Below are 26,817 nucleotides of genomic sequence, written 5' to 3' on the forward strand. Positions count from 1 at the left end.
TCAAAGCTGGGAATTCTCCATGCCAGAACACTTAGACTTTCTTCAATCTAACATCAAAACAGTCATTCATCTCTTTGTTTGCTCAAATAATGCTCAAACTTGTTCAAAGATGGAAGAAACAGAACAGGAATTCAGCGTAAATCACAGCAGTCCCCGGTAGAAGAGTTCATACTGTGATGAAAGGGAATTCCAGTTTGGCAGAGGACAGAACCTGCAGCCTGGGGTGGACTGACACAGAAAATCCCCAACTATTCCACACAGAGATCCTTGAATGCCACCACCTTGTACCCCAAAATCACTCCACTGTGCACAAACCCAGTGCTGATTGCATCTACACCACTCCCTGTGAAAACCAAGGCCCATGTTCTTATCTTAAGCCAGTTTGGAGACAATGGCTGTGAAAGGATTAAGAAATTTATCTGCAATTCCTGAGTCTGGTGGCACAAACTATCAGACAGTATTTTGACAATGAAGAAAATACTCTTCAAATCAGCTATTCCCATGCATTCACTTTGTTAGGCAGATGTACTGCTTATACATTATATATTTATATATATATATATAACATGTAATTATATATATATATTACATTATAATATGTATATGCAAATTGTATACTATTTATTACTCTATTTACATATATTTTTACTTAATTTCCATATATACACTTACTATACTTTTTATATATATAATACCCCCCCTCCAAACAGACATATAGGTACAATAAATTTAGCTGTTGTGTCATAGTAGAAAGGCAGTGTGTTATTTTTGGAGTTATCTTCATATGGAATTTGAACTGGTTCTGGCTTCCAAGGGAATGGAGATTAATCAGAAATGGGGAATTTACACAACATTTTTGTACAAACAACTGGACTCAGATTTTAGTACAACCTGAGAAATAACAAGTCTGTTTTCTAATGTTTCACTTAAACATCTTTATAATTCAACTAGCATATTTATAACTGCATTGAAACATATTTATAAATGCTAGGAAATCATAATTTTGAAGAGAACAAAAGCAGGACTGTTAGCTGGAAAAAATAAAGCTTACCAAAAGGCAATTTTTATGAACAACTTAATATTTGGAGGTTTCTCAAGACGCCACTTTAGGGAATAATATTTTTGAGCTGCTGAATATTCTTTTCTGGTTACAAGATGTTTTCTATCCTTTTGATACTTAAATGAAAAATGCCTGGACACCTTTGGAAGCCAGAAAGACAATAACTATTATCAGAGTTTTGAAAATACATTTTTAACTGCCAAGTGTTTACCTCATTCCAAGTGCAGCATTAGAAACAATTTGGAAGCAACATTATTAGAGTCACCTTAGTGTACTTTTGGAATCCACACTATTGCTCTTTCTGTGAAGAAAGCAGAATTAGTCTGAATTGGGGTTAATACATATGCAGGTACAGTAATTTGACTGCATTACTTACAGTAACACACTTTAATGTCTGTATAAATAGATACAGGCCTGGAGGCTACATGCACTGAATAAATACATATATGCACTCAGAGAACTGCTTGGGGAAATACACCTCAGTGTTAATAAAGTACTGTTCCTTTCAATTTATCAAGTGTAAATTAACTTTATGTATATTCAAAGATTAAGTTTTTCATGTAATGAATTCAAAGATATTATCATCAGTGATGCAAGTGATGCAAGATCTCAGCAAGATGACACTATTATGATGCCATAAATAATTTACTTACATAGAGAATTACACTTTACCATATTAATTAGTTTGATTTTAGCATTTTGATATTTTTTCCCAAGAATTAAAAAGCAGTTTTCTCTGTACATTTTCATTTATATTAAAAATGTGACATCCAGCAAAACATAATCTTTTTCCTTAGAAGAACAGCTGACAGTCTATCCTGGTGAGCATCTGATTCAGACTGTTAGGAACAGGACAGGAAGTTTGTGGGGAAAAATAAATCCTCTCATTTTAGATAAGTATCCCACGGTTATTTTTACTTTTAACACAATCTATTTTTAAATATGCTTCTTGGTTCTTCTGCTGTCCTCAGAAATTCCATGTGTACTTTTAGGCACTAGTACTTTCCCTGTAAAGAAATTCTGTCTCTTGCCTTCACTCAGAACAAATTTTGTGTTTCTTGACTGCTGCCATAACATTTCAGAATTCTCTTCAAACTCCTTCTCTCTTGCTAAGAAACTCCATGTGTTATAATCTTTATTTACACTTGGAATGTAAATTTAAGAACCATATTTTCATTGCAAATGTAATGCTGTTAGTGACTATATATGCCGACCAATGACAAGGAATTTCAGATTATTAAATTTAATTCCACTCAAATCAATCAATTGCACTGCTTCACTGCCCAACTTTGACTGGGAAAGAACTTTTCAAATAAAAGCCATGTGTGAAATATTTTTGTTGTCTTCTTGTTTTTCACAAGTGTATTTAATTACTGTTTCATACTGTCCAAACTTTTCTATTTTACAGCAGTTGTCTATGACTACCTCAGATGTGAATGATTCATTTTTAACAGGTACAAAACTGCAGAACAATTAAGGCATTGCAGACTTTCTGTCAATAGCAAAGGCATCATTACTGGAATAGTTCAAGTATGGAACTTGCCTAGACTTTGATGGCAACTTAAAAAAGGTGGAAAAAAATAGAGTCTAGCCCACACAACTTCCTACAATTCAGTATAAAACAACCAGTTTTTCCAAGATACTCATTTATGTTCGTATTTTCTCTTAATAATAAAAATTTTAACAAAATTATGCCTAAAGCCAGCTTTTTCCACCTATCCACATTTGTTTTCTGCAGAGAAGACAGGAATAAAGTTTCTCTTTGTCTTTTTTTTTGTTTTTTTTTTTTTTAAGAAGCTCTACAGGTCAGCATAAATGGATACCTCTGCACCACAGGGCACAGAGTCCTTCCCACTGACCCAAAGGCTGGAGTGAACTCTTGTCATAAAGCAGGCACAGAATGTCAGCTCCCTTCTGTAATTTCTATCCAAGTCAACTGAACAGCAACTGCTTGAGCAACAGCACCAGTTTATAGTGACAGAGTAAAGCCCTTCCTTTACCACAGACAAATGAGCTCTGCCTGACATGTTCTGCTGATGAAATGCAGGGCTATATATCTTCTGTGAAATGTCTATTGTTTTGCAGAGTTTATAGCAGGAAGTGGATCAGGAGACAGGGACATTTTAGGCAAAAGTCCTATTGTAAAGCCAACAGCAATGAAGTAGCTTTAGGAATAATACTGTTTCTTTTATACTAATTAAGTTCCTCAAGCCATGTACAGAAGCTATTCTCTGGGAATCTTATTAATTCCTTCCATGTCAAAGAATTAATAGGGAGAAAGGTTAGTGCCCAGGAAGCAAGCTCCACTATTCAACTCCAACAATAAACCTCTTCTACACTGATGCCATTATAACAATTCCTGTAGCTGTTTAGAGCCTGCCCATTTAATTCTTCATACAATACTGTCCTTATGCCAGGGAGCACTGGAGCATATGAAGAACAGTATTTTAGGCCTGAGACACATATTTATATCAGCTCTGCCTGGTAAGTTATTATACTAGCCAAAGTCAGAACTTTTGAGAACTGTTATTTCTGATTTATTTTGCTCCCCTGAAAGCCAAACAGTTTCTTTGTGAGATACATTTGGAGGATGACTGGCCCAAAGCCACAGTTAGTTACTCAGAACTAAGAGCTTGTCTGCTCACAGTCACAGGGATTTAAGCCCTCTCAGTCAGAGCTGAAACAGGCTTTAACCTTTTGGAGAATCAGACTCCAGCAAAAAGAGCGACCTTACCTCTGAATGAGAGCATCCACATGAGGTTTATGATCTCTGTGTGTCAGCATCACTCCTGTAGTAAATTCCCCTTAACTCCTGCAGCAGATACCTGCCTCAAGTGGGGAACACATTTCCCTCTACCTCAGTTCCAGCTCTCAGCAGAGCATGCCCCAAGCTCTCACCAGCCTGGGCACCACTTGATACCATTAGTTCTGTCCTAGTACAGCAAGAGATTTAGTCAAAGATACAGAAGTGAAAAGGTGAAGATTTTATCTCAGAGTAAGCAAATAAAGTTTTGCTTTTCAGTTTCTCTTCCTCCTAACTTGATCTTTACCTTTACCTTTCAAGACCTGGCACAAACCAGCATCCAGCATCTCACAGCATAATATCCACATATCACCCTCTTTCTTCTCCCTTAGAACTTAGCTATAATTGCTTTTGTTTCCTTGGCACCCTCCAAATCTGCAGAAAAGCTGCTTTAAGCACATTCATTCTAGCTAACACAGACTCTTTCCTTAAATTCCTTCAGAGAACTTTTCAAGAGTCTTAAACACAGACATTACGTAGCAACAGAGCTTCCTAATTTTGAGTTTCTCGAGAACATTTCACTACGTGCACAAGGCCTCAAGTTCTGCATAGAAAAGGAAGAATTGCTGCTCACTTAGATTCTTTTCCTGGGGTTTGTGTTGTGGTTTTAAGCCCAGCTGGAGATGAAACATCACCCAGCTGCTCGCTTAGCTCCCTCTCTTCCCCTTCCCACACTGGTGGAGTGTGGAGGAGAACTGAAGTAGAGCTTGTATGTTGAGATAAGAATAGTTTAATAATTGGAAGTAAAATAAAATGCAATAATAATGGGTAGCAGCAGCAGCAGTAGTAGTAGTAGTAGTAGTAGTAATAATAATAATAACAACAACAACAACAACAACAACAACAACAACAACAACAACAACAACAACAACAACAATAATAATAATAATAATAATAATGATAATGATAATAGGAAAAAAATCACAAGTGATGCACAATACAACTGCTCACCACCTGTAGATCCCCCTTTCCAAACCCAAATGATCCCTGTTGTGTAACTCTCCCAGTTGAAAGACTGGCCATTACATCACATGGTGTGCAATATCATGGCCAGTTCAGGTCACCTGTCCCAACTGTCCTCCCTCTCTCTTCCTTTTGAGCACTTCCTCACTGGCAGAACATGAGGCAAGACAAAATAATAGACTTGGACTTAGGATAAACACAACTTAGTAAAAAACCAAAACATCAGTGAGTTATCAACATCATTCTTATTCCAAATCCAAAACACAGCACTGCAACAGGTACAGAGAAGAAATTAACTCTGTCCCAGTTGAAACCAGGACAGCTTAGTACTGATAATCAGAAAAGCAATCTTAGTATATTAGAATTCCATGTTATTTCAGTTTTTGTTCCTTAAAACTCCCTTTACATACATAGGTTTTTCATATGTTAGAAGTGAAAATATAATTAGACCTTCAAACTTCAACCTCTGCAAAAAGCCTGTCAAGAAAAGGAAATGAGGAGAAAGCAGTCTGATGTATATAATCACTAGACTATTGTTTTCAAAAAGAAAATGGAATGAGATCAGGAAGAGAGGGTCACTGCACTTGCAGTGCCTTTGAATTCTTGCTCTTTTAAGAGAACATTGCATGACTAAATTCATGTCTGGGTCAGCAAGATAAATTACTAGTAATGCATTGGTTGGAGATACAACTAAAATGTGGTATCAATCTTAATTCTAGTTCTGAGATTATTTGCTGTGTAAGATTCCCATTAGGTTTTTTTTTCCTTTTTTCCCCCTAGTAAGTAATATTTCAATGTTTTTATTTTGAGGAAGTACTGATAATTCACTAGATAGTTTACAAAGATGTTTCATCCTCAAGGGTTTGAAATATGCTTTCCCAATACTACACTGGGCCAGAGAGAAGGATTTGCAGGTTTAGAACTGATAGGTCTGCTACAAGAATATCTTACATACAAAATAATTCTTTATAAATACTTTATTTTACTTAATGTATCTGCTATACACTGGGACAGAAATCTTTGAAAGCAACAGCAAGATTTCCAGTCCAGACTTTTGAAATACTGAATTCTGAGGATGAAATCTTAAATGAGCTGACCCTTTCCAAGCCAGCAGAAAACCCCAAAACAATTAAATAAGAATATTCAGCATTAGTACTATTACAGATAGTGCCATTACTATTTTGTGTTGTTAATGCCTATGCTCTGGAGGCTCTGATTCAACTCATAGCCTACCTGTAATAACACCACTGCCAACACAGAATATCACCAACAAACTACTTTGGAAAACCAAGATTATTTAGATACTACTCTCAGTATTGAGTCATTGTGAAATTACACCTGCAAGTATCCCCTGCATTCAGTCTTCATAGCCTACCACAGCAATAAATCCTAAAAACCCAGACCTGGTTTTGTTGTCATGTTAAGCCTTCCCAGAAAGAAGCACTACTGTTGCACTACAAGAATGCCACAACAACACATCCTCTGTCCCAGCCACTACAGAAATTAATCACAAGCAGTGACAGAAAGCTTAATTTTCCTTCTATCACAGTACCCTTGTTATGTTACCTGTCTGTCACAAATATAATCATACTACAAAATACTATTTACTACAGGCCCACAGTCCCCAGGGCTGTGACTGCTTCCCACTTTATCCCTAACAGGCAGTTGGGGGGAAAACTGGAAACATCTGCCCACTAAATATAATGTAATTAAAACAACACTACTCATGATTAACACATCTGACTACACCTCTACTTAAGAGCAGCTTGCCTTTCAAGGCTCAAATATGCAAGCAAGACTTACAGTTAGAAAGTGAGGAAAACCAAATCAACCCTCCACCACCACTACCACTAATTTACCCCACATGAAAAAACCCAAACAGAAAACCCCAACATGAGACCTGGAATTTAGGTGAGCTTTACCATCCTGCAGTGATCCTCTTGCTTTTGCCTTATTTATTCCAAGAGTCAACTAGAGTATGCTTTTGTAGAAGCCAGTGAGAAGATTCAAGTCTGATGGAGAGAGAATCAGTCATTTTAGGGGAATTATGCTTGGAATGACTCAGCCTTCACATTTCATTCTTTACACCAGATTCTGTGTAAGGGTATTGGTCAGCCCAGCCCTCATCTGCCCCCTCTCCCCAACACATGCTGCTCTTGCCAGACTGTATTCAACTGTCCCAGAGACCATGGTTTGCTGCCCTCTTCTAGGGGGACCTTCCAAAGCAGGTGAAGTGGTGCAGTTGCAGGTGATCTGGTTTAGGTGTTCAAGAAACTAAAGACTTTTGGGAGAGTTAAGGTAAACATTAAAAAAAAAAAAACAGAAGGAAGGAGGAAAGGAGGGGGAAGGATAATAAAAACAACCAATGCATGTTACCACTTACGAATAACCACCCAATATGTGGTGGAAAGTCAAGGTGGAAGCAACAGCCAGTCCCAGACCCCACTAGTTTATTTATAAGCTTTGCTGTTCAAAGACTGAAATACCCATTTTTATCTTTTGCTCCTTAGTTTTGGTAGCTAAGTTTTGCATCTTAGTTTTGGTATCATCACAACTGCTCTTATCATAGCTACCAGAAATAGCTTGCCATGTCCAACAATATTTTTGTTAAATAAAATATACAAAAATATACAGATATTTGACTTATATACATGCATAGATACATGGAGAGATTCTTGTGCAAATAAAAATTTATCATCAGCTTCAAGCAATGAGATTTATCATAGTATCTGGTTGTTCTGTCTGTTTTTCACAGACATGCACTATCTCAAAATAAAAATTAATGGCTAGTGAAACAGTCCATCAATATACAATTGAAACACTCCCTCAGTCCATTAAACTTCCTAAAGACTTCCCATAAAACTTCTTTAAAGAATTACCAGCTCAGAATACTTAAAGGAAATAAAAACCCCCAACCCTCAGCATATAAAGACTTGCTTTTCAACTTGTTAATACTGGTTATAAATCAAAAGCTGCATTAACTGACAACAGCCTCAATTACATGTACTGCTAATTTTTTCTAGATGCCCTTCTTTTACCAAAAGAATCTGAACTATCACTGTGAAAATATTAATACTTACCACTATCACCCTTTTATAGAATCCACAGTTCATTTATTATAGGCAGGAAGGGATAGGCTACTAGAGGAAATAAATACTATTCAGAACAGCAAGGAGTTTCTTTCAGAATACAACTTAGAGTTGCCATCTTTATAAATAAAGTTCCTGATATTATTGAGAATTAGCTTATACAAATTATATAAACATAATTGCATATACATACACACTCTATATGTATTGTTGTAATAATTACCAGGTCAGTATATGTCTAGTACAGTTCCTGGGTTTTGAGTGTTTGTTTCACTTTTTAAAGGCTGTTTTGTCTCTGTAAGTATTTCCTACATGCAATGTAGCAAAACATAGGAATCTGTTCCAAAACTTCAAGTTATTCTTGATGTCTTCCTACCAAGAGTGCAGCTGTTTTTTCTGTCCTCACTTCCAGGTGGTGAGGACAGGCTTTCCTGAATCCCTTGCACGGCTTCCTTTGACCCCCGTGGGCTGCCCAGGACGGCCCCGCAGGTCGCGGTCGGTGCCATCGCTCTGCGCCATCTCCTCATCGTACCTGCAGGGAGGAAAACCCCTTCAGTGCCTTGTCCTGCTACACAAACAGCAGTGGGTCCTGCACTTTCTACTTCTACATTCTATTCTGCTTACTAGCTAGAACTGGAGTTTGATACAAGCTGTTCTACACACAGCTTCATGCAGGCATAGCATGACATGCAGCTATGATTCTACGAATCTGTAATTTTACAATACAGATAATCTGAAATATCTTCAGCTCCTGTTTGAAATAACCAAGTCATACAGCAGCTTTGGTTAAACTTCTGAGTTTGTGAAATTTTGTGCTTGTGAAATTCCCCATGTACTTCTGCAGGTCTGTGGTTAAGCAGAACATCAGACTGCTGCCAGTTTAAATAACTCCTGAGCTATTGCTTCAAAGGGAGGATTGTTAGCTGCAGTGTTAAAACTCCCCTATTGCATCACAGAGAGAGAAGGGAAAGAATGAGGTGAACTAAACATTCATGTGATCAAACAAAATGCATTTGGCGACTTCAGTATTTGGCAACACCTAACCACAGTGATGAGTGGTTCTGTAAATATCTAAATCCATTATAGCCTCAGAGAACCTCAGCATACACTGACATTACAGCTGCTGAGCAAATTCCAAGCAGAACTTAGTTATAGATGGGTAATTGTAATTAGCAAGAGATAATACCAAAAAAATTGTAGAAAAATCATAATATATACTTAGTTATACTATTTTATAAATATTCATGGCTACCATTTATATAACATTCATTAAATCTTAAATCCTAATTCAGACCACTTATATTTAACTGCTTTTACTAGTATAGGTAAAAAGTATTTAACATGAGTATGAGCTAGTGGATCAGCTATGTACATAAAGTGCATTGCTGACATACTGAGCAATTCTAGCAATTCTCTAGTGCTACAGAACTTATCCACACATTTTCTCAAAAAAGATGAGAAACTGTGTCAGCAATATGGTATTCAAATCACTTCTCTTCTGCATAAAACCAATCAATCCTAGATAAATCTTGTAGATATTCAAACATAAAAGTCTAAGTTTCCTTAATTTCTCTCATTATAATACAGATCAAGGAATTTAAAAAATATCTGACAATTTTATTATTTATTATTACATTCATGAATTACAGGACTCAAGAGGCATTATTGCTATGAACTGAGAGAAAATTTGCATCAAATAATTTTTAAACCAAAATCAACTATTTTAACTTGTTTAAGTATCATGTATATATTAGCCTCCATACAATTAAACTTCTGCACATGTAGAAGACAAACATTCTCATTGCTTCTGTCTCTCTGATGGAAGCTCAGAAGGTGCAAGGAGGGGCATTTCAGACAACATCCTCTCTGGACATGAGGCAAGGGAACTCTGCTTTAATACACTCCCAACTCCAATGCAGCTCCAATGAAATGAAGTGGTACTTTGTGCCCATTTTTCACATCAGAATGAAGCTCACCTTATCTTTTTGGTCTACATTACACATCAAAAAAAGCAAGGTGACAGAAAAACATTAGCCTTTATATGAAACATTGATAAAACTTACAAGACTTCATAATTGCCCAGAACCTCTTTTGGTGGAGATTTATTCCATTTGCAGTCAGGAATTTCCCCGTTAGGCACAGCAATGTTAAGTGTGTCATTAATAAGATTATATTTCAAGATGCGATCATTAGCGGTGCTGGAAGTAAGAGAAGGGGAAGCATTAACCTACAAAAGGAGAAAAAAATCCCAGTCAGTATCAGTTTTTGGAGTGTTCTCCAAACAGCATGTGTGATGCCTGTGTGTGCCATATGGGAAATTGAGCCTTGGTGGCTTCAAAGCACATCTTTCAGTTCCTCAGGCACTGGAAGGAATTCCCCACTGGGCATTCTTCTCTTTAGTTAGACAGGAAAGTACCACTCTGTTAAGTGTCTGCAGTGTCAGCCTGAAGATTTCTGTTGAGATGAGATCCACCAGGGTGAATCATACAAGACAGAATTTTTGTTTCATTTTCTCTTTACATGGTTACAAACCCCATACATTTGAGTACTTAAAATTTGCCCAGTTCACATGAACCACTGTTACACACAGAAATCTGTGGCTCTATTCTGGGTAAACAACTTTTCTCAAAGTTCTTATCTGAGCTTCCCTATTATATTGTGAGCTGGAGAGTGCTCTCTATCCAAAGCACTATATTGCATCTTGTTTAATTAAACCTGTCATTCATTTAACATAACTTTGTTCAACATTTATTTTGGAGAAGTAGTATCAGAACGGTAAACAGATGATTTCTTTTTTAATGAAGTTCACTTTAAATTAGATTGAGAAGGGAGAAGGATGAATAAAATTTGTGTTAACATACAGATCTAAAGTTAATACACCAAAGAGAAATTTATGTCAAAAAAACCCCTATTTAACCCCTATCTAACTATTCTTTGTATGCTCCTTTTGTTTCCTCTCAAACCTGTATTAAGGCCACGACAGCACTTAAAAATTAAATTTGATATTACGCTCCATGAAGTCAATGCCCATTTTCCAGGTACTGATCCAGTATTTAAAAGGGCTACTAACATTCAGACTGACTCTCAAGTGCAGTTGTATGGATGCACTGCATTTAGAAACCAAAACAGAAAGCCACAAACAAATAGAAACACCAAAATAATAGGAAAGAAAAGCACATGCTAGCTTGATAGTTAGCACATGATAGCTCACATGACCTATCTGAACTTTCCAATATTTTTTCTTAATCCACTTACCTGATAGAAAGTATAGTTTAAAAAGAGGAAAGACTACATTGAAATCTACTTAGTTTTATTCTGTGAAATAAGAAGGCAGTTTTTTCCTGTATTTTATAAAACTTTACCTCAATTAGCCAGGGTTTAAGCTTGTCATCAATGATAATGTCATATCCATAACACTCAAAGCAGTGTTTATCATTATTCATTACAGGCTGGGGAAAAAGAAAAGACAGTAATACTTATTAAAATCTACTCTTCAGTAAGTAACCCAATTACACACTTTCTTTGCTAGAAATCCCATGTGATGGCATTATGAATCTTCTACAATACTTTTCAGTGTTGTAACTCAAATATAAGCTTGCTAATTAGTAGATTCAGCACTGCTTCTTTTTTTGAGACTGTAAATATTTCAGTACTAATGATTGCATTGATGTTAAGTATTAAGTTATGTTAATTTCCCATTACGTTTCCATAGTGAAAGTGTTTTTATACTTTGCAAAAGTAATAACTATATTTAAAGCCTGCATGCATCAGGAGAAAACAGGAAGTTTGAAAATTTACAGCTTCTTATAATTGTGAATTCTTTAAACTTTAGAAAAGCAATTCAAAGACATTTATTCTGCTGCTCTAACTATGCAGATATTTTAGGTCAATTACAGAATACATTTTAAAATTATAATTACTCAAGGTAACTATAACCCCAAAGCCAAGAGAGACCAAGAATCAAGTTGTGCTTAGATGGACATCCTCTAGAGAACCAGGAACTTTCCAGCATCTGCTAAACATCTGCAATATGCATGGTATAATACTTTCTTCTGTGTGAATGAATGTCCTTAGATCTTTCAGAGAAAATTTTGTAAAGGCTTCTGAGATGTTTTCCTCATGACTAATAATGAAGCTTTTCTTTCTTCAGGGACCAAAAGGGGGAAGGAAGAAAAAGAATCTAATTACATATGCCATTGTCAGGACAGAGGAACAACAAATTTCATGCTCCATCATTCTCACCACTTTTCTAAGGTTCTGATAACATTTGATTATATCCCTTTTCTTCTCCCAAGTACCTTCAGATATGACTGCACAGCAGAGGCCAGGTTAAGCCATGCTTCCCCAGCTCTCACTGATCCTAGCTGCACGACCTTGTCCCTGTTTCTTGTGCTGATTCTGGTGTTCATCTGCTCCTTCCGTGACTCATCTTATTCCCCTGGCAGAACACCAAGCCATCAATAAAGCAAGGTAATTGTCAGTGCACAAGTGAGCTGATTCAGCTCTAAATGGTGCCAGGACCAACCCAAGAGAGATGACAAGACAATGTACTTGGGACCAGGAAAGTCCTTGGCAACAGCGAGACCCTCAGTTACCCCTGCTGAGTCCCAGAGTGATACCTGCCCTGTAATGTGATCAGAGAACATTATCTACACACTAGAAAGTCACTCAAGCAGAGAACTGGCTGCTGTTGCTTTTTTTTCTAAAATAAATTCATGTTAACTCTGTGCCTTGTGTATAAAAGTGGTGAAAGTACGTTATGTAACTCTGCTGAACTAATAGCCTTAGGTTTCCTTTGATAAATTGTCCTCCAGAGATTTTTTTTTCTTTGACACATTTGTTATTGCTGGAATGACGTCACACATGCTGGCAGAACTTAACACTATTCACAAGGGCACTGTCAAGTCATATTAAATAGCTCACAAATCCCCCAAGGAAGGAGGGAATTCGCTCCTTCAAATATCCCACAGACAGCTCAACCCACTCACTCAACCAAGATTCAGTTCCTTCATCTCAAGAAGTATCAGGAAATCAAGAGATAAGGGAGCTGCAGAAATCAGCATCAACACCATCACTTCAAAGAGCAGAAAACAGATGTAGGGGTTTGAATGGCAAGCTCACATCCATGGTTATGGGAAGCCTGCAGCTGAAATGCTATTGCTGGCAGCACTCACCGCCACAGCCTTCAGGGACTGCACAATTATCCAGTGGATTTCATCAAATAATTTGTTGGTGACTTCCTTTCCACGGGTGCTCTCCAGATACAGGCGTAAGTTACTCACTGTCCACTTGCCTCCATGGATATGGTTATAATCATCCTGAAGAGTTAAGGAGTTCACTCAGTCTAAGATTTTGAAGTTGTTCAGCAGGTTTTTTCATCCCCACAAAAAGTCCCCTTATACTTACAAGTACTGCTCTAAAAACAAACCTGGCTAATTGCTCTTGCAAGTTTATAAAGATCTCAGCTTTGAACTGCCCTCTACATAAACAACTGCTTTTATTATAGTTCTAATATGCTTGTATCACACATTGCAAATCAAGTAATAAATCTTTCTTAGAAAAAAACAACGGGTACTTTGACAGTTTTACAGTAAAGTATGAGTTATGATTTTGAAATAGAAGTTTTAAAATGTGAAAGAACTGAATGCTTTGCTCCTTTGGGGATAAGGAAAAAACATTTAATGAGCAATAGCAGAATTCCACTGTAGGTACCTCTTGTAAAATGCAGCCCTTGAAAGTGTTTGTCTGTGTTTATTTATTTAAAGTACAACTTGTCTGTTCCCTGCTATCTTCTTAATGGTGCTACTGATAACATTCATTACATTCAAGAACATAGTGAAATGACACCTGAATTGTTTTCAAAAGTTAAATTTTTCAAGTAATTCAGTACAAAACCCCACCAAGTGTTACTGAAACTGAACAGGGGGAAACAGGAGGTTACCTTATGTTGTCTTTTCAGAGGCCATCAAGGCTCTGAATTATTTCTCTTTAAATGGAAAGACAAGAGCAAAGTGAGGGTTGCTCATAGTGATGGAAAGAAACATGTTCAGCCCTCAAGGCACTCTCAGGACAAATGCTTTGTCCCTTTATAAAGTATTCTTCTCAGAGCATTTCTGAGAATTGTATGCCTGCTAAATTACAAAACACAGAAGGCATAGAGTAGAAAAAGGTTCTCAGAAGAACAAATTCTGTCGTCCTCTAGGACAAGGTCAGAGAAGCATCTGTGTTATTATTAGGCTTTCTCCTACAGTTCTCCCATTAGTAAATTTGGAAAACTGGACTGGACAAATAAAGACCTGAAACATGTTTCTCAGGATTTGCTCCATGGAAAAAATGTCTTGAGACCAGATTCCAGCAAGGGAACACAGATCAAAGTTTCAGTCCTCTTTGCCCTTCAGAAGTAGTACTCAAATCAAAATAGATTGCACCTGGGTAGAGCTTTACACAGCACTGTTATTTAATTAAAGACATTACAACAAAGTGAAAATAATTATGTATAAGAAATATTGTTGTTCTGTTTGTATTATACATATATTACACAACACCTCATCATCGTTTTTACAAATTACTGGCAGCTCAAATTAGGTACAGTTTTAGAAGACTAAAACTGTACAGTCTAAATGCCTCTGAAGTTACAGGCACATTTAAAACATTACAAATAGGATAGCACAGCTTTACATTAAACTTCTCTTCTGCCTTTCTGCAAGACTGAACAGGTATCAGTGGTTTACAATTTATAAAAAGCTTTTCAAATATTCTAGTAATGCTTCCACATTCTTAGGCAACTACTTCTACATCCATTTCTGTTGTCCTTTATTCTAAGTGACCTCACCACCACAGTCACTTCTTTTATTTGGGAAAAATCTTGAAGGCCATTCTTTAACTTGTATAGAAGATGGAAAGGTTCATAATAACAAGGCAGGCAATGTGTCTCACATCTTCACTGCTATGGCAACAGCACCAGGATTTTTTCTCTAAGTTCTATGGGACCTGCTTTTATCATAAGTAATTCTCAGTGTGCTCTGTCAAACCCAAACATGTTTGAGGCACTTCAAAAATCAGCACCTGAGCAATAAAATGTCTGTAGTACTGAAAAATGCCATATTTGACCACTTACCCTCGTTTAGAACTACCAACATTATCACTCACATTGTTATTACAGTAATATCCAAAAGCAGCTCTGCTATGCTGCATTTCTTATGGAACAGTAGCAGGGAAGGCACAAGGTTTCAATTTAAGATACATTGAATATATCTTGTGTATGAGTGCACATGTATACCTACATTAATATAACCAGGAGCATGTGTTTGTGTGTGTGTCCATACATATTATTTTCCATACCACTAAAATAAAGCTTCTGGCATTAGGAAGTGCAACAATAGAGTTTTAATGACTGTACCAGAGGCATGGTTTGTAAATCACAGACATCCGCTAAAAACACCAAAGGGACAATCATTATCAAGTCATTCTCTGAAGGAACAAGGCTTGGCAAGTGACACTTGATGACCATCTATGTCACCCTTGCCCCACTAACCTTCCCTCCTCACTGCTGAATTTCAGCCTACTTGGACATAAGGAAGGGCTGGGAAAGCTCTCATGTTTCCACATGAGCATCAGTGGCAAATTACAGGACAGAACTGTCCTGCAGGCAGAGCTCCAGTTTTGTCCATGCAAGAGGAAGCCACCAGGTGGCCAGGCAGCATTTATTTATCTCATGTTTGCATCTGCACATTCCCTTTGTTTCCCACAGAAGGAAGGCAGGGGACAGGAGGCTGGGGGAACATTGGAAGAAGCTGGAAAGTCCTGTAATGAATAAGTGCTGGAAAGAAGAAATTGAATTAACTGCCAGAGAGAGAGGGAATGGAGAATGAGGAAGGAGATATTAAGCCACTATTATAAAGTACATATCCACATGATCCAAGCTCATCAATTTCATTGTTCAATGCATAAGTGAGCATATTGGCTCTTAAATGAAAGGAAACCCCTGCTCTCAACTACTGTGAGTCAATACTGAAAATATCACACTCTATTACAGAGCTGCAACTCATTATCCTGACTTTTAATTTGTGGTTTTCTAAAATTTCTAAATTCTAAAATGTATTTATTTGTGAGTGGAAGGTGAAGTGTTTTAATTGCAGGATGATGAAGAGTATGACAAAACCTTTTGATTCCCATTTTTTGGGACAATTTAAGAAAATCATTCTTGCTACAAAAGAGCATCTAAGAACTCAGTACACTTACCCCATGTTTCTGAATGGCAACATTTGTTAGATGTACAAACATGTTATCCAGTTCACTTGTACTTGGTGTGTATTTCACTGTGCAAAACCGGCAAAATCCAAGCTTGTACCTTAAATGCAAAAAGCCATTAAAATGTGTTAAATCCTGTAAGAAGCAAGGAAGTGATCATCCTAGGATACCATTTGCAGGTCATGCTTCTTTGTGCAACATGCACAGCATTATTTTGACTACACTGGACATTATCTCTAAACAAAATACAAAGACATGCAGCCTTACATGTAACATCTCAGTGGACGGTAGGTAGACACCAAAACATAGAGACGAAGATCGAATTTCTTTCCACCAATTAGTAAGGGATTGTTGATGTAGAGAGAAATCACATAGGCTTCTTTGGAAGACTGAGACACAAACCTGAAAAACACAAACCATGCCTCACAATACGATATTTGCAACAGCAAAATCGCTGAAGTCTTTTACTTCTGTAAATCTTGAGTTGACTGAAATTTGCCTCTTTTGCCAGGACAACTTATAAAGTTGTGATGGCCAATAATACACACTTGGAATCAGGCCTTATATACCAAAAAAACCTGGAAATACTGTACAGATGACCAAAATCAATTACTCATTTAAATTCACACAATAGCTGACCAAGCCATTCAGAATGCAGCTCTACAATTCAGCCTTTTTCCCTTGAAGAGAATTTAGAGCTTGGCAAGGTCCAGACAAGCACAAAGAATGTAGTGCACTACCTTCATTATTCAAGGTCTTGTACCACTGGAATATTTGCATTTCTGCTTGGTGTGCAATTGCAAACCACTGTGAAAAGTTAATATAACTTTCAGATTGTGACATTCTCCAGATTCCAAATCAAACAGCGGGGAAAATACTCAAGTGATATTCAGCCAGTCACTTGATCACAGGAAAAAAACATTAGTAGTGTGATCAAAACTTCTAGTTAGAGAAAAACACAAAATTGCTAACCTATTTCATCCAGTTGGAAGATCATCAACATGACATGTATTATTTTATGTTGTAAAAGGAAAATACATTTATTTCACAGAAATGCTTTCTTCCTTTGTACTAATTTAAAAAGAGATTTAATATATATTAAACAATTATTGAAATTGCCGAGGGGAAGATTTTTCTTTTGCTTCCTGTTATTTAATACTGTGAAGCAGAACAATTTCTTTCTGTGCAAGTTTTTCCCCAAAAACACTGAAGGCAATTTTATAAAGAATATTAATTGAACAGTTCCCGGTACTTCCTCATACCAAAACAAGTATTATAACCTGTTGAAGGAGGAAACCAGATAACAACTGAGATTAAATGCAAACCTAACTATAAAATGAAAAGGCAATAATAATAATAATAATTGAATACTTTTCCCAGACAATCAGCATGATGATGTAGTTCACCTAATTATAGAAAGAACAATAAGGGGTCAGGCTTTAAGAACTCACGAAGATGTTTTGCTGTCTCGAGACCATTTTTTTATTTGGGAGAGTTTATTGATTAGAAATATTCCTTTTCCTTGAGCTTTGCCACAAGGTTTCATAATCCATGTGCTGGAGGGATTCTTTCTGAACTCTTCAACAAAGAGATTATAATCGGCAGGAAGCATAAAAGTCACAGGAACAAAATCTGAATTAAGGGAGGAAAAAAAGGTGCATAATTGAAGACACTCTGGTAAGGTGATTGACACATAAACACTGAAAAAGAAAAGGTCTGTATTTTCAGTTTTCTAGCCTGGCAAGATCCATCTTCATTAAGACTCATGTTGCTTTTTATCTCATTTACATTCTAGTTTTTACTAAAACAATGGCAAAATGTTGCACAATGCTAACTTCATACTAATAGATTCTAACTAATGTGAATAGTTTTCTTCTCCCATTTATATGCTGTGCAATTAGAGCATTAAATACCATGCCAACTAAACAATTAAAATGTCTCGATTTCCTGTATCAACTTTCAGCATTCTTGATCATGCTCTGTGCAGGCAAAAACCCCCTTTGGCTGTGTAATTTTTATTTCCATGTAACTCCCATTATTCTTATTATATCTTATTCTGAACTATTATTCTTCTTTGCTCCCACACTCAGCTTTACCATTACTGGAACCTACAGAAAAACATTTTTCATTTTTTGCTATTAAATTATCTTCACTTCCATCCTTAAAGAACAGCCTTCTTACATGGATGAAGTGCTTTCATTTCACTCTTCCAAGATGAAATTCAACTCCACATATCCCACTCTGTTTCATTTCAATGCTTTCTGACCTCCAAACCAACTCTGATTTCCTCATTCCTGATCTATTCTTGGCTTAGTTTTGGGGTTTGGGTTTGTTGGGTAACTTTTTTTTGTCTGGTTTGCTTTTTATTATTAGTTCCCCAACTTCTCCCAAATTTCCCCTCTGAAGTGTTTCTTCATTCAGTTCTACCTAGAGCCTTTCTGCAAAAAGTATTAGCTTTTGCTCCACTGTAAGATTTTCACATAATGGTTTTTCACTTTTGAATTAAAGAAACTACAACCCTTTCTCATATGAACTAGCAGATCCCTTTGGTTTCATCACTAACCTAATTGCAAAGTATCTCAAACTCACAATTTTCCCTCTCCAAAATAATTTTTGAGAAACCCCAAATGAATCAAACCCAAAAGAGGAACAGAGCACTTCAAGGTAGCCACTTTAATGTCATAACACTCCAGAGTTTCAGTGCTTCATGCACAAAAAAGCTGCTTTGATTCCAGTTGACTCCCTAAAAAAAAACTGAATGCTGATAATAAGAACAACATACCCAAATAAATATATTTCCCATTTTCATCCTTTTCTGCAAGAGGACTTCCTTCTTTCTCAAGTTCTTTTCTGTATCTCTTGATATTCTTTACCATCAAATCTTTTCTGGTCAGTTCATAGTGGTTTGGGAAATGATTGACAATTTGGTCATCAGAGAGGCGGTAACCGGTTTCCACACTGAACACATTTCTGATTGTTTGGACGCTCATCCTGAAACCAAAGACAGACACCAAATGATTTCTCTCAAGAAACACACTTCAGGACAACAAGTTAGAGATCTTTTCCCTCCAAATTCTTCATCTTTTCTCCCTCTCATTTCTCTTTATATTTAATATTTTGCTGCAGTAGCAATCCAACATATCCTGAAGTTCTATTAACAAAGCAAATGAAATCCTGCTGAAGGTTAATCAGTCCCTCTACTACTGCTGAAATTGGTGCAGGAAGTGAGGACAGAAAGATGACAAATGGGTCCTACTCGACTCTGGCTTGGTGATAGGTTAATCCCCAGCAGGGCCTAAAAATGACTGAAGTGCACCCAAATGCTACAGAATCCTCTTCTTAAATCTGTTATGTCACACACTTGAAACTCACCCTTCCTCTTCAAAAAAGCCACAAATCCAACCTCCTGCTGATTGCCTTGCTACTTGGGTTACAAAGGAATTCAAACATATGACTTGAAAACTGGCTAAGAGGTCTTGCTAAAAACACCTGTGACGTTTAGTTATATACCAGATGAAAGTGCTGCAGAGTCATCAAGTCAATTACCAACTATGCTTTTCACAGAAGAGTAAAAATGCAAAGAATTTTCCATATTAGATGTCTCAATGTGAAAATATAAGAATATTTCTTGAAAGCCACCAATCTGCTATATTATCATTTCAGGAAGAAAAAAAAGACTAACCCAAAACAATAAAACCAGTCACACAGCAACTTCCATGACTGTTTCCCCACTCTCCCAACTGCATTCCAAAAGCATGAGGAGATTACTAGATTCCTGCCCATTTAGATTCCTGTCCATTTCAATAAGTGGGTCACAAAGGGTACATTTGGCAGCACAAATTGCCACTCTGATGTATTTGAAAGGAACATCATAAATTGTTTAGTTTACTGAAAGAGTACTGTTTCTGCCAGTTAATAGATTACTGCATTCTAGGACAGCATTTCATGGTCTTATATTACACAAACACCAAATGAGAAGATTATTAACTCTCCTACTTTTACCACAACCTTGATCTAATTTTTCATTCACTCTCAGTACTGAAATGTTGAAAATAAGGCTGAAAAAAAATTACTATCATGAAGAGAAGGAAAATACAGTGTATTACTGAAGTCTGGACTCTGGAAATAGGGCAAGCTTCCATAACATTGATAGAAGAAACTGGTAATTGTAGGGTACTTACCAATAAAAATTCCAGTCTTCATTTTCTGCCACCTGAATCCATCCTCTTTTTTCAAAGTTGTTTATTAGAACAGATTTTTCTATGTCAGTTACCCACTTCACTTTTCCTGCCATTATCCTAAAGTGGAATCAACCTGTTTGCACAGAAAAGTTTGAAGTTGAAAACAGGGGAGGATACAGGGAAGTAAAAGCAGAAGTAAAGTGGCACCTAGAAAATGCTTTCACATAAGTATATTAGTTTAAAACCCAAGGAAATGACATCTAGGCTCAGACTGAAACCCTGCATTTCTCAGCTGGACAACTGCACACAAGGACACTGGTTACAGGGAGAGTTTTCAAACTCCCCACCTTTAATAAATAGGCATGCAACCTTCCCTTAAATATACTACTGACAGAACCTCCCTATTCCACACTGGGTAATGTTTAAAGAACCAATAAAGACATTGTATTGTTTCTAATTTATGAACATGTATTTTTGCTTTGTTTTGAAGCAGGAAAGTTCATCTGGTTCATGTGGTGCCTGTAGAATAAAACCCCATGATTCCAAGAGAAATCCCTTACATGCTCTATCAACAATCAAGATTTGCAGGACCTCAGGGGAGGGAACTGAAGTTACTGACCCAGCAACTGATGTCATTAAACCCCTACAGGAGGATTTCCCCAAAGGTCAAGCTGTTAGAAGAGTGCTTACAAACTGCATTTCAGCTCCTGACACCAGATGTCACCTTCTGCATTAGATCTCTCACTTGCCCAGGTCAGCCTTTTGTTAGGATCACTCGACCATGCTGGCAGGAAGGGACCTCAGCAAGTGCCTCTGTCCAGCCTCCTGCTCAGTGCAGGGTTAGACTATGAGGTCTGGACATTTTGCTCAGAGCTTTACCTATTTATGTTTTGAAAAGCCCTGAAGACACAGACAGCACAGCTTCTCTGGGCATCCCATCCCATCCCATCCCATCCCATCCCATCCCATCCCATCCCATCCCATCCCATCCCATCCCATCCCATCCCATCCCATCCCATCCCATCCCATCCCACCCCAACCCACCCCATCCCACTACCTCACTGACCTAATGGGGGTAGTGGTAGGGGTGGTTCTCCCTATATTTTTATTATTTTCCCTACATTTGTTATTGTTACTTACATTACTTTGCCAAAAACATAACTCACCGTGCAGAGGAGTGGGGGAGAGTTGGGTTACCACACACCCACAAGCAACACCATCTACTGCCCCTTCTACATACAATTTTCCATTAAAAGGTAAATTAAAACAGAAAGTCACCTTTAGTAAATGTAGTAATGTAATTAATGAATGTGCATTCAATGTAATGTTAATGCAATTTCTGCAAGCAACATGTTGGACTGGGATTCAAGGGAGGGATTTTCATTTTCCAGGACTAGATATGGAGATGTACATTTGCCACCAAGCAAATGTTTCTTTCTGGGAGGTATAACCCATATAATCTCACACAGACTATTTATCCTGTCAAATCCTACAAAGCCAATGCACTTATGCACTTCAATTTTAGAAAGTGTAACACACATATTTTTATTCATGCTGGTAAAGCAATCTGAAATCAAGCTTACATAGAAAAGAGTATACAAAGGCTCAGGGTCTGTCTTCTTGTGTGTGCTTTTATACAATCCCTAGTTCTACAAGGTCATGATCTTTCTCTGGGCCTTCCAGATATTACCAGAACAAAAGTAAATGAAACAATTAATTTATTTGTGTTGAAGTTTGAATGACTCACCATCAGTGACTCACTAATACCACACACCACCTTGTTGTGGTTTTAAAAATTCAGGGATTAGTCTGCTTGCTATATGATTGTCCCTTCAAAAGGAAATGCATTAAAGGCTACAGTAGTATTAACCAACCACAAAGTAAACTTTTCAAAAGGCATTAAACCAACATTCTTCTCATCTCCAAACTACCTCAAGAGATTCACCAAAATTCAAACCTGACATTATATCTGTTTCTCTGACTCCTTGATCAATTCACATGCAGGAAGTTGAGCTAAAATTAAGCCAGAGCTAAACAATGGAGATAGCTTCTACCAGAAATTTAAAAAAAAAATAAAAAAATAAAAGAGTGCAATTCTTTTTCTTTTTTAGGAACTTGGTGCTTAGAGATCCCTCCTGCTACAGAAGGATTAAAAGGATACTAATACGACAACAAACTGAAAATTCCTCCTTGGTTTTTGCAGAGTTTGATCAATCTCAGATGATGTTTAAGCAGCCTGTAAACAAAATCTTCCAATTTTGTATAAATTGATTGCTGAAACCCACAAACAAGAATGTGCAAAAAATAGTATAATTGTAATACAATGTAATTTTCTAGAGGAATCATTTAATCTGCAAATAGGTATTCTAGATAACCTGATGAGATTGCACAAGACAGCTACACATTCAAACTTCCAGCACCCAACCCAGCAGCCTCTACCTCCTTCTAACAGTACGAGATGTAACTGTGCTTCGTTATTAAGTTTACTACTGGAAACTCCAGTTGGGCTGTGCCACCAGGAGGCCAGGAGGGCCTGCTGCGAGATTCCCGAAGCGTTAGGGAGGGGAAGGAGCCCAAGGCTGAAAGAGACACATGGCTGTGTGTGCGTGGGTGATGGAGGGGTGTCTATTTCTGTGTGTAGGGTGTGTATTTGTGGGTGTGTCTGTGTGTGGAGGCATTATGTGTGAGGATGTGTGTGTGTGGATGTATATAAAGGGTGTGTCTGCGTATGGGTGTCTGTGTGGGGATGTCCATATGGTGCGTGTCTGTTGTGGGGTCTGTGGGGATGCATGTGTGGGGTGTGTCTGTGTGCATGTGTGGGAATGTGTGGGTGGAGTGTCTGTGTGCATGTGTGGGATTTGTATATGTGGGGAGTCTGTGTTTAGGGATGCATGTGTGGGATGTGTCTGTGTGCATGTGTGGGATTTGTATATGTGTGGATGTATGTGTGGGGTGTGTGTGTGTGGATGTATGTGTGGGGTGTGTGTGTGTGGATGTATGTGTGGGGTGTGTGTGTGTGGATGTATGTGTGGGGTGTGTCTGTGTGTGGATGTATGTGTGGGGTGTGTGTGTGTGGATGTATGTGTGGGGTTTGTCTGTGTGTGGATGAATGTGTGGGGTGTCTGTGTGTGGATGCATGTGTGGGGTGTCTGTGTGTGGATGTATGTGTGGGGTGTGTCTGTGTGTGTGGATGTATGTGTGGGGTGTGTGTGTGTGTGGATGTATGTGTGGGGTGTGTGTGTGTGTATGTATGTGTGGGGTGTGTGTGTGTGGATGTATGTGTGGGGTGTGTGTGTGTGCGTATGTATGTGTGGGGTGTGTCTGTGTGTGTGGATGTATGTGTGGGGTGTGTGTGTGTGGATGCATGTGTGGGGTGTCTGTGTGTGGATGCATGTGTGGGGTGTCTGTGTGTGGATGTATGTGTGGGGTGTGTGTGTGTGTGGATGTATGTGTGGGGTGTGTGTGTGCGGATGTATGTGTGAGGTGTGTCTGTGTGTGTGGATGTATGTGTGAGGTGTGTGTGTGTGGATGTATGTGTGGGGTGTGTGTGTGTGTGGATGTATGTGTGGGATGTGTGTGTGTGCGGATGTATGTGTGAGGTGTGTCTGTGTGTTGGATGTATGTGTGAGGTGGGTATGTGTGTTGGATGTATGTGTGAGGTGTGTCTGTGTGTTGGATGTATGTGTGAGGTGGGTATGTGTGGTGGATGTATGTGTGAGGTGTGTCTGTGTGTGTGGATGTATGTGTGGGGTGTGTGTGTGTGGATGAATGTGTGGGGTGTGTGTGTGTGGATGTATGTGTGGGGTGTGTGTGTGTGGATGAATGTGTGGGGTGTGTGTGTGTGGATGTATGTGTGGGGTGTGTGTGTGTGGATGAATGTGTGTGGATGAATGTGTGGGATGTCTGTGTGTGGATGTATGTGTGGGGTGTGTGTGTGTGCGGATGTATGTGTGGGGTGTGTGTGTGTGTGGATGTATGTGTGGGGTGTGTGTGTGTGGATGAATGTGTGGGGTGTGTGTATGCGTGGACGTATGTGTGGGGTGTGTGTGTGTGGATGAATGTGTGGGATGTCTGTGTGTGGATGTATGTGTGGGGTGTGTGTGTGTGGATGTATGTGTGGGGTGTGTGTGTGTGGATGTATGTGTGGGGTGTCTGTGTGTGGATGAATGTGTGGGATGTCTGTGTGTGGATGAATGTGTGGGGTGTCTGTGTGTGGATGTATGTGTGGGGTGTGTGTGTGTGGATGAATGTGTGGGATGTCTGTGTGTGGATGAATGTGTGGGGTCTGTGTGTGGATGCATGTGTGGGGTGTCTGTGTGTGGATGCATGTGTGGGGTGTGTCTGTGCGTGTATGGGTGTATGGGGTGTGTATGACGGGGTGTATGTGGGACAGGCACGGGGCTGCGGAGGAAGGGGAAGGGGTTGGGGCTGCGGGTGTGTGGAGAGGATGTCGGGGAGGGAACGGACACCCCGGACCCGCCCCGCGGCCCGCGCTCACCTGCTCCCCTCAGCGCCGGCCGTCCCCGCCGGCCGCCGCCATGGCCCCGCCCGTTCCGGCCGCCGCCGGGGCGGGGCTGAGGGGCCGCCGCCGGCCATGTTGTGTGCGGGGCCGGGCTGGAGCTCCCTGAGGGATCCGAACGCGCTGCAGTCGCGACGGGAAAGCCCCGAACCCCGCCCAGCCGCCTCAGCCTTGTCCCTGCTGTCTGGGCACGTTTCGGTCTCAAGTGTGTGCGTCTGGGCCTGCCGCATGGCGGGAAACAAGCGCTAATAAACATCAGTCCATGAGTGCTGGGTTTGTGAAAGGCCCTCGCGTGACAAAACCTTCCTGCATGCTACCAGAATATAAAACCCCTTCCGCTATCCCGGGTTGCTCCCAGTCCCATCCAACCTGGCCTGGAACACTGCCAGGGATGGGGCAGCCACAGCTGCTCTGGGCACCCTGTGCTGATAATAATAACAACGTGGTCAACAACTGATTCATGGTGAGAGCTGAGTGAGAAGAATAGTACATAAAAAGTTACCGTTTTGGTTCCTGTGCAGGGAAGCCTGATTTACACATACAAAAATCCTTCCATAAAATATTATTAAGACACCAGCCCCATATTAAGGTCACTGACATTCTGTGATAGGCTTGATGCAAAACAATAAGATTATATATAGCGGACTCCAGAGATCTGAGGAGTCTCTGAGGGAAGACTGTAAGACAAATTACATCTAATACTTATTTTGTCTCTGTAAGATAAATTACAAAAAAATAGATACATTAAGACAGTAGCTGAAATAAGCAGTTTGCAGTATGTTGGAGTACAGCAAATTCCTAAGAGCCTTAATTCCCCAAATAATCTGAGTACAATAAGTATGCATTATGACTTGCTGGGTGATGGTGCAGTAATAGGCTGTTTCAAGGATGCAACTGCAAGAAAAGAGTTAATTTAATAATTCATATAACCGGGCTATTAAATATTCCCTAGTTTAGCTATGAAAGCAGCTGCAAAATGCAGCGTCACGTGTGTGGCCACGTGCAGTGGAAATTTCCTAGAACAACAATACCTCTGGCAGCAGAAGAGAGCAGCCTTCACAGCCTTCTTTCGGTGGAGAAGATATGTCTGACAGCAGGAAAAGTGAGCCTGAGTCTTCATGCTTGTCAATCCTTTTTTGTTCCTGCATCCATCATGCCTCAGAGGAAAGCTGAAAGGAAGTTCACTTTTTAAATGTATTAAATATTTCATTAAGGACAGAAATAGTTGGTTTGATTTTGGTTTTGTTTTTTGTTTTGTTTTGTTTTGTTTTGTTTGTAATAAAAGTGTCTTTTAGCTTAATTCAACAGTTCTTAATTGATGCTACAGTTCCATAGTATAAAAAGTTGTTTTGCTGTCTCTCTGAAATTTACATTGACAGTATTACATCACAGCTAATAATAGATGCTGTACTTTTCAATATTAAGGTATCTCCACTTTTTAACATTATTGTTAAAAAAGGGGAAGTGGGGTGTAATTTGAGAGCAGCTCGGTGATGCTTACTATTATTGTGTCAGGAAATGCAGTGGCAGCCCTGGTGTGCTTTGTGACAGAAATGACCCTATGATGACATTTGGGTATTTTATTTTAAGCTTGAGGCAACTCACAAGGTTACCTGTATGTGCAAAATTCAGCTTGGTTTCAGGAGAGGAACTATTATTGATTTTAAATGGTAAATACAAGAATTGAAATATCAGAACTGGTGAATAGAAGAAAGCCACGGCAAGCAGTGATATTGCAGAGGTTAATTTACCTTTCATTATATTGTACCTTCAAGGCAATTTTCTTCTAGCATGTGCAAATGTAAACACAGCACAGTCCTTGGTATGAGTTGGAAGATAAGCTTTGCCATGTTCATTTTGCAGATGAGTAAACCTCTTGTATGGAGCTTAAAGGTGTGACAAGGGAGGTTGTACTGCACAGTGCTGAAAGAAGTGGTTTGCATAAGACACAC

General features: G+C 38.8%; 1 protein-coding gene across 2 annotated transcripts; it reads right to left on the reverse strand.

Annotated features, from left to right (window-relative positions):
• Positions 1-2,821: 2,821 nt before the first annotated feature.
• TTLL1 (TTL family tubulin polyglutamylase complex subunit L1) lies at positions 2,822-26,817 on the reverse strand. 2 transcript variants are annotated; one of them, XM_056482633.1, is made up of 11 exons: positions 26,617-26,817; positions 25,897-26,034; positions 20,347-20,479; positions 18,948-19,156; positions 17,617-17,797; positions 16,433-16,567; positions 16,157-16,265; positions 13,090-13,233; positions 11,278-11,364; positions 9,979-10,142; positions 2,822-8,447 (listed from the first exon to the last, which is right to left on the reverse strand). In XM_056482633.1, exons 3-11 carry the CDS (start codon positions 20,457-20,459, stop codon positions 8,318-8,320), a joined length of 1,272 nt encoding a protein of 423 aa, XP_056338608.1. In that variant the 5' UTR covers positions 20,460-20,479; positions 25,897-26,034; positions 26,617-26,817; the 3' UTR covers positions 2,822-8,317. The 2 variants fall into 2 exon arrangements, with proteins under 2 accessions (XP_056338608.1, XP_056338607.1); XM_056482632.1 differs by lacking the exons at positions 25,897-26,034; positions 26,617-26,817 and adding an exon at positions 24,845-24,928.

This window comes from Oenanthe melanoleuca, chromosome 1A (assembly GCF_029582105.1).
Source record: "Oenanthe melanoleuca isolate GR-GAL-2019-014 chromosome 1A, OMel1.0, whole genome shotgun sequence".
NCBI lineage: Eukaryota > Metazoa > Chordata > Aves > Passeriformes > Muscicapidae > Oenanthe > Oenanthe melanoleuca.

Coding starts and splice junctions, on each gene's coding strand:
- TTLL1 (XM_056482633.1), bottom strand. CDS start 20,459: ATGGCAGGAAAAGTGAAGTGGGTAACTGACATAGAAAAATCTGTTCTA. Junction 16,266..16,432: donor CGTCCACTGAGATGTTACAT/GTAAGGCTGCAT, acceptor TTTGCATTTAAG/GTACAAGCTTGGATTTTGCC. Junction 10,143..11,277: donor TTAAACCCTGGCTAATTGAG/GTAAAGTTTTAT, acceptor CTCCTTTTGTAG/GTTAATGCTTCCCCTTCTCT.